The sequence below is a fragment of the Quercus robur genome, chromosome 5 (genome assembly GCF_932294415.1).
Source record: "Quercus robur chromosome 5, dhQueRobu3.1, whole genome shotgun sequence".
Taxonomy (NCBI): domain Eukaryota; kingdom Viridiplantae; phylum Streptophyta; class Magnoliopsida; order Fagales; family Fagaceae; genus Quercus; species Quercus robur.
Genome location: NC_065538.1, coordinates 60217637 through 60225715, shown reverse-complemented (window position 1 = coordinate 60225715; position 8079 = coordinate 60217637). Strand labels below are relative to the sequence as shown.

At 35.4% G+C, this 8079-nt stretch overlaps 1 protein-coding gene across 2 annotated transcripts; it reads left to right on the top strand.

Annotated features, from left to right (window-relative positions):
- The first annotated feature begins 1289 nt into the window (after positions 1-1289).
- Positions 1290-7718, top strand: LOC126726515 (DNA replication licensing factor MCM3). 2 transcript variants are annotated; one of them, XM_050431788.1, is made up of 17 exons: positions 1290-1456; positions 1543-1652; positions 2620-2828; positions 3003-3133; positions 3216-3454; positions 3547-3783; positions 3954-4108; positions 4197-4405; positions 4512-4674; positions 4750-4949; positions 5028-5087; positions 5206-5295; positions 5496-5701; positions 6375-6446; positions 6565-6706; positions 6935-7029; positions 7319-7718. In XM_050431788.1, exons 1-16 carry the CDS (start codon positions 1391-1393, stop codon positions 6992-6994), a joined length of 2349 nt encoding a protein of 782 aa, XP_050287745.1. In that variant the 5' UTR covers positions 1290-1390; the 3' UTR covers positions 6995-7029; positions 7319-7718. The 2 variants fall into 2 exon arrangements, with proteins under 2 accessions (XP_050287745.1, XP_050287744.1); XM_050431787.1 differs by having other exon boundaries at positions 6935-7033.
- Positions 7719-8079: the final 361 nt, after the last annotated feature.

The window sequence follows — 8079 nt, the reverse complement described above, 5'->3', positions numbered from 1 at the left end:
AGGGTTTTAGTTCTACGAATTTTGCGTTGAAGAGCCTAAATCTAAATATATATTCACATTTAAATGAACAAAGATTTTCTTCTAAAAAAAAAAAAACATAGATTTGTAGGTTCCAGTTAGCTCAATTAATAAAGTCTTTGATAGTTGAATAAGAGATCTGGGGTTCAATTCCGCCTACACCAAAAATTGTTTACACTCTAAATACACATGCTAAATAAAAAATTATAAATATACATATATGAAATTCATTATAAATTTTGAATATATTCAACTAATGACTAATTTATTTATCACTTATGTAATAATATTTAACAAACTAACTAAATAAATCAAACTAACACATGTTTATAACATACACATTCAAATTGCTTAAATTCAAAAGTGATAATATATTACAAATGACCCAAATATTAATTTGTTTTTATCATATTGGCTAATCAACCCCATCTATGTCAATGCTATCATCACGTTTATCATTTTGCAAATTTATTTCTTCATTAAAATTTTCTTCATCATCATTAACATATACTATCTCTTCTTGTTCTTTTTATTTTAATAATTAAAAAAATAATTATTCTTGGCATTCTAGTTTCTTTGACTTATAACAATAATGAAAAAAAAAATTCAATTAATATCTTATTTATAGTATAGAAAATAAATTTGTAAATATTAAAGTGAAGTGTAAATATATACTGTGTAGTCCAAATTTTGCAGAAGAAAAAGAGGGAAAAAACCTTATAAATATGTTATTTTATCAAGTTAAGTTAAGTAATATAATAATTTTGTGTTTCAAACAAGTCTAATAACTTGTTAGATTCAAATAAAAGTACAAATTTTAATAAAAAATCTCATTTTAAAGCATTTATCTTTGTATCATATGATACATACGATTTTACGATATGCTACACACATTGTATCGTACGATTTATGAGTACTTAAGATATGTCAATACAATACAAAACTTTTTATACACGACATGATACAGATCGCATATCGTACAATGCTGACAATTATGATCCTAATCTCTAAAACAATAAACACACTTGGAATGCAGTGGAAAAAAAAAGTGTTATTTATAAGGATCATTCAATCACGTGAATTCTTCTTTAAAAAAAAAAAAAGTCAATCATGTAAATTTTTGTTTATTTAAAAGAAAAAAGAAAAAAGAGTAAGACAGGTGGCACTGGCACTCAGGCCCAAACACAATACATAATTATTCCCGCCAAAGTAAAGGCAACCAGACCCCGTTTCCCGCCAAAACTAAAATTACACCCCCTAGGGCTCAAAAAAAAATCAAAAGGGGCAATACTCATTTTCTCACTCTCTCTCTCTATCTGTGGGAAGCAGAAGCAGAAGCAGAAGCAGAAGCAGAGAGAAGGGCAAAAGAGAAATGGACATAAGCGAAGAACAAAGGGCAGCTCACAAGCGAGAGTTCCTAGAGTTCTTGGATCAAGATGTACGTACCTATTTCTCTCTCTCTCTCTTTCTACTTATTTTTGTGTGTAATAAATTATGATGATGGTGAATTTGTAAATAATTAAGGTGGGGAGGGGCGTGTACATGGACGAAATAAAGGCGATGATAAACCACAAGCGCCACCGCCTCATCGTCAACATCTCCGATCTACACTCCTTCCGCGACTTGGGCACCAGGTACGTACCACCAGCCACAAATCTATTCTTTTCAATCTAATTGGAACCACTATTCCCACTGTTAAATCACCTTTTATTACCACCATTTTTGTAAAAATTGTATTGTTTTTTCGGGTTTGCGAGGAACATTTGAAAAATTAAAATGAAAATTTGGCTTTTAAATTATGGGTTTTATTTTGAATCGCCAAAATCGATAAATTACTGAATGTCCCAAAAGATTAAGCTGTTATAACAAGTTGGATTTAAAAAAAAAAAAAATAATCTTTATTAAATTGAAGGTAGAGTGGAGCTTAGGTTGTGTTTATATAAATTGTTGTGAAACGGTATTTTGAGTTTAAAATGAGCCTTTGTAAAAGGAAGCAATGAAGAGTTTTTGTTGTGAAATGACATTTTGGGTTTTAAAAACGTGCTTTTAGCCTCTCAAACCGCCTAACCAAACAGACCCTTAAGCTGTTACAAGCATTTAACCAGAATTTTAAGTTTTACAGTAGCTGAGTGGAGCTGTTTTTGGACTTTGTTTTGTACAAACTCAAGTGCTCATTATTCTATTTTCCTCCCTTTTGCCTAAAAAGTTGGGTTTTCTTTTTTTAAAACTTTTTAAATGGATGGTAAAGTGGAGCTTAGGGTTTGGTTGTATAAATTGTTGTGAAACAGCATTTTGGGTTTAAAATGAGCGTTTGTTAAAAAAAAAAAGCTATGAAGATTTGTTGCAAAAAGGCGTTTTGGTTTTTAAAAACGTGCTTTTAGCAACCCCTGATCGCCTAATCAAACAGACACTTAAGCTGTTACAAAATGTTGAATTCAATCATTTAACCAGAATGTTAAGTCTTACAGTAGCTGAGTGGAGCTGTTTTTGGACTTTGTTTGTTGGGTTTTTAAAGTTGTACAAACTCAAGTGCTCATTATTCTATCTTCCTCCCTTTTTTGCCCGTGTTTTAATTTGTTGTCCTTGTTTCTGATGTTTTAGGATTCTCAAGAATCCAGGTGAGTACATGCAACCTTTCTGTGACGCGGTCACGGACGCTGCTAAATCTATTGATCCCAAGTACTTGAAGGAAGGAGAGCATGTTCTTGTTGGGTTTGAAGGCCCTTTTGTTTCTCGCCGTGTCACGCCAAGAGAACTTCTTTCTGAATTCATTGGTTCCATGGTCTGTGTCGAGGGCATTGTCACCAAATGTACTATACTATATTCTTTAAACTTTTTGCTACAATTTCATGCATCTTTCATTGTATTACTATTACTTGCTTTTAATAATTTTATGATGCTGGAACTAGAAATTTAGACAGTTCCTCGATATTTCTGTGACAGAAATTGTAGATTTGCATAAATCTAATATTGTTCATTTTTAGGTTCTCTTGTAAGGCCAAAGGTTGTAAAAAGTGTTCACTTCTGCCCTACAACTGGGAACTTTACTACTCGCGAATATCGAGACATTGCATCCAATATGGGTTTGCCCACTGGGTCTGTGTATCCTACAAGGGTAATCCCAAGTCCTTTGTTTTGGTGGTTTTCTGTGCTATTAACAGACGAGGGAGTTTTTCTAATGAAATGTTCTGCTGCAGGATGAAAGTGGAAACTTGTTGGTGACCGAGTATGGATTGTGCAGATACAAAGATCATCAAACCTTGTCAATGCAAGAAGTGCCAGAAAATTCTGCCCCTGGTCAGCTTCCACGAACGGTGGATATCATAGCTGAGGATGACCTGGTTGATTCATGCAAGCCTGGAGACCGTGTGGCTATTGTAGGGATATATAAAGCTCTTCCTGGTAAAAGCAAGGGAAGTGTTAATGGAGTATTCAGGTAGATATTGTGGACTGATGTTATTTCCTTGTTCCTTTTATAGCGTGATGTTTCTGAGATAAAGAGCTTGATTTACTGATCTTGTTGTGTAGGACTGTTCTTGTAGCGAACAATGTTTCTCTGCTCAACAAAGAGGCAAATGCACCAATCTATAGTCCTGAAGACTTAAAAAATATTAAAAAAATAGCTGAGAGAGATGATACATTTGACCTACTCGGGAATTCACTGGCACCGTCTATATATGGGCATTCATGGATAAAGAAAGCTGTAATTTTATTGATGCTTAGTGGAGTGGAAAAGAACTTAAAGAATGGAACCCACTTGCGAGGGTGAGTTGTACCTTCTTCTCTAATATTCTATCGGCATTATATGCATCTTTTTTATTGTACCCTTTCTCTTATGCAATTCTCTTATTTCCTGTATCTAGGACCATTCCTTGAGGCCCCAGCATAAGATTTGAATGTTGAATGTTAATAAACTGATTAATTGTTTCTTTCAGCGACATAAATATGATGATGGTTGGTGATCCTTCTGTTGCCAAGTCTCAACTTCTAAGAGCCATTATGAATATTGCTCCCTTGGCCATATCAACTACAGGTCGGGGTTCTTCTGGCGTTGGTTTGACTGCTGCAGTTACTTCAGATCAAGAAACAGGTAAAGCATCTCCATGTGCTCTAGCATTTTGCATTATGTGGCATTTTTTCTTCAAGGAAATGGTAATTGACCAGTGGCTGTTGATCAGGAGAAAGAAGGCTAGAAGCTGGTGCGATGGTTCTTGCTGATCGAGGTGTTGTGTGTATTGATGAATTTGACAAGATGAATGATCAAGATCGTGTTGCCATACATGAAGTTATGGAGCAGCAGACTGTAACTATTGCCAAAGCTGGTATTCATGCGTCACTCAATGCTCGATGCAGTGTGGTGGCTGCTGCAAATCCCATATATGGAACTGTAAGTGGTACATTTGGTAGTAATTCAAGTGCACCTTAATGCAAATGCTAGGCGATTGGTGCTTCAATTGCTTAGCTTAATTTCATGCTGTTTACTGTTTGTGCAGTATGATCGTTCATTGACTCCGACGAAGAATATTGGACTCCCAGATTCTCTGCTTTCTCGTTTTGATTTACTATTTATAGTATTGGATCAAATGGATCCTGATATTGATCGTCAAATCTCTGAGCATGTTTTGCGCATGCACCGGTACCGTTCTGCAGTTGGAGGTGTGTTAACACTAATCTCATGCTCAGAATACTGGTGGTCTCTATGATGAGCTTAATTAAAGAGTTAAATTGTAGGTGAGGCGACACTTGATGGGAGCTCAAGATATGGAAGAGAAGACGAATCTGATGCTGACTCTGTCTTTGTTAAGTATAACCGAATGTTACATGGAAAGAAAGTAGAAAGGGGACGGAAGCGTGATACCCTTACCATCAAGTTTCTAAAGAAGTATATTCATTATGCAAAGCATAGGATTCAGCCTGATCTGACTGATGAGGTCATTTTAATTATTAGTTTTTTATTCCTGCCTTAACGTAATGAGGCTATAGCCAGACTAATACTTTTTTGTCTGCAGGCATCTGAACAGATTGCAACAGCATATGCAGAGCTTAGAAATACCGGTTCAACTGCAAAGGTTAGTGCATTGTAATCCATTGACAAACATCCAGAAATTAACAATATGGGTTTCTAATCCACTGAAAAACATATTATACAATTAATGATAGTTTTTCTCTTTACCAATTCGTGTGTAGACTGGGGGAACACTTCCAATCACTGCTAGAACCTTAGAAACCATAATACGTCTCTCTACTGCTCATGCCAAATTGAAGTTGAGCAGAAAGGTACCTGGATCCATCTCTCTTTTGATATCTCTTGTAATTAAATGAGAATATAATGAGATTTGTGTTCATTATACTCCTTAAGTTTTTGGAATGAATCTAAGTTCAATATTCATGTTCAGAGGTCTTATTTGTATTGACCTTTAACTTAGGGATTCCATTGTTTTTCTGCTTGCTCATCACAAATTGATCTCTCTTGGCAGGTTTCAAAGTCTGATGTTGATGCTGCCCTGAAGGTTTTATATTTTGCAATATATCATAAGGAATTGACTGAAATGGAGGAGCGTGAGCATGAAAGGGAGAAAGAATTGGAGAGAAAACGTAGGGCTGACCATCCTGGTGGAAATGATAGAGACCATCGTCCTGGAAAAAAAGATAGACGCGAAAGTGGAACTTCAGATGTAGAAGGGTGAGTCATAGCTGTATTTTCTACATGAATTTTGAATGTACTTGTTGCTTAGAATCATTGGTATCTATTCATGGAAAAACCTGTCATTTGGCTTCTGTTGAGGTGTGCGTGCTTTTATATATATACTTCTATATATAAATAATCACACTTTGTGGAGTTTTTGGTCTAGACTTTCATTTGAATATGCAAGCTCTGAACTAATTTGTTTTATTTTTTCTTTTCAATTATTCTCTTGCCTTTTTAACTATGGGCAAGTTCTTTATTCCCTATGTGTGTATCTGAAACTTCAGGCAACCATGGAAGTTGGATGTGAATCCTTTCCTGTGTTGATGAATTTCAGCCATTCCTTGCATCGCCTAGTTGAGTTAAATAGGTTTTCCTATAGACTGGTTACATAGTGACCATCATTTTGATCTCACATTGATTTAGGTGTAGTGTAGCATGTTCAACAAGCTAGTCACACTGAATTGAGTTTTTAATGATTTTAAACTTTATGAGCCAACAAGGTTTTCAAAAGAAGCCTATCTTCATTTTCGGATGAATATTTTAATGCTTTCTTCAGTTACCTTTATTGCAGCAATGGTAGTTTGACCAATTTACATAATCAGTAGTTGACCTTTTTTATTATTCTATTTTCCCCCCTTCTTTCTGCTCCTATGGTTTCTTTGCTTAGTCCGATGACGGACGCTATGGAAGTGGATGATCCTCCTGCAGCCCAGTCTGCAGTTACTGTTTCTCAGGAAAGGTTGGTGTCCAGCAAGCATCTCCAATATCACATACTTTGTTTTCTAATTGTCAATTTTAGCTTGGGTTTACTTTTTCCTAACATGGTTCCTCAACACCACCCCCCCGGCCACTTGCAGAATAGAAGCATTTAATTCTTTATTTGGTCAGCATATGAGGGCAAACCACTTGGATCTCATATCCGTTTCAGATATAGAGAATGTTGTCAACTCCGGAGCAGATTTTCATTATGTGAGGACAGAGATCATGTTCCTGTTAGAGGTACAGTATTTAATATAATTATTAGAATGGAAAGTAATACATGCATTTGGTAACCCTGCCAGTCTATTGATTTCAGATGGTAGTATTCTTCCTTTTTCTGTTAATTTTTAATAACAATTCCTTTAATTTTTTTGAGCTAACATCTGTTGATGGGTGGTGCCTAAGGTGAGTTTTCTTAATTTAAATACTAAATGGGATGCTAATAATAAGTTCTTCAAAACTGTTCAGAAACTTCAAGATGATAACCGAGTGATGATAGCTGATGGAGTGGTGCATATGATTTCTTAAGTTGTAACATGACCAACCCCAATTACAAAATTCAGGCAGGTATGTAGTCAAATTTTGCTAAATCAATTCTTGATTGCTGGGGTGGATTTGTTTCAATTTTTCTTATACACAGTTTTGTAATTCTTATAGTTCCCTCTATTTTATCTAGTCTACCTTTGTCTGAAATGGGGTGAATATTTGGCACTGATGTGGCATTTTGGTAGATTAGTCCACCATGCCAAATAAGTGTCAATTTGAGTGAATTTTCTTGTTTTACACCTTAAATATCAGATTCTATCTTTTTAACATACTCTTTGTTAAATAATGAGTGGTAATGAATTTCAGAGACAGTGAAATTGAGCAGCATGGTAGGCACCTTGGGAGGAGAAACATGGCATTGAAGAGTTTGGTTTGCAGAGCTTGTGTATCTGCTTGTTGAGGACTGTCTTAAGCTGAAAATGAAATTGGAAGTTGGAACTGCATTAAATTGATAGGTTCTCCATAGATTTCTCTTGGCAGTGGTTTCTTTCTGTGTATCATTATTTTTTCCTTTTTTGAGTTATAATGTCTATGGCAAATTAATGTGAAAAGTTGGTAGATCTCTATGCTTGCTAGGTGTTTTATATTAATGTAATTGCCGCTGCCACATGCTAAGGTTGTTTTATTAGATGAAAATAGACAATTCCCTCTGTTTTTATCAGTCCTTTGAATATTTCCATAGAATCAATGCCGGTACTTTCTATCTTGCCTAGTTGCCTACTGTGTGAATGTGTACTCTGATGTAATTTCCATTGGTTTGGCCAAAAAGCAATTAGATATTTTTTTGATAATTCAGAACTAAGAGCATAGTTTATGCAACCCAAAACTAAGCTGGCCCTAAGGCTGGGAGCCAGGAAATTCAAACCAGCAAAACGCACGTGAGCAGTCTAAACAAACTCAACTACAGGCACAAGTTCAAATACTGCACCAAACAACCACTAGAGCCAAGTCCAGCCCTTAACATCAAGTTACAAAATATACAAATTCATAAGTACACCACAGTTTGCACAGAATTTTGCCAATGGAGTTTTCTACCTTACTGTTTCCCTCCATCGTTCTCCTTACGT

Coding starts and splice junctions, on each gene's coding strand:
- LOC126726515 (XM_050431788.1), top strand. CDS start 1,391: ATGGACATAAGCGAAGAACAAAGGGCAGCTCACAAGCGAGAGTTCCTA. Junction 4,109..4,196: donor TACTTCAGATCAAGAAACAG/GTAAAGCATCTC, acceptor GCTGTTGATCAG/GAGAAAGAAGGCTAGAAGCT. Junction 5,088..5,205: donor ATACCGGTTCAACTGCAAAG/GTTAGTGCATTG, acceptor ATTCGTGTGTAG/ACTGGGGGAACACTTCCAAT.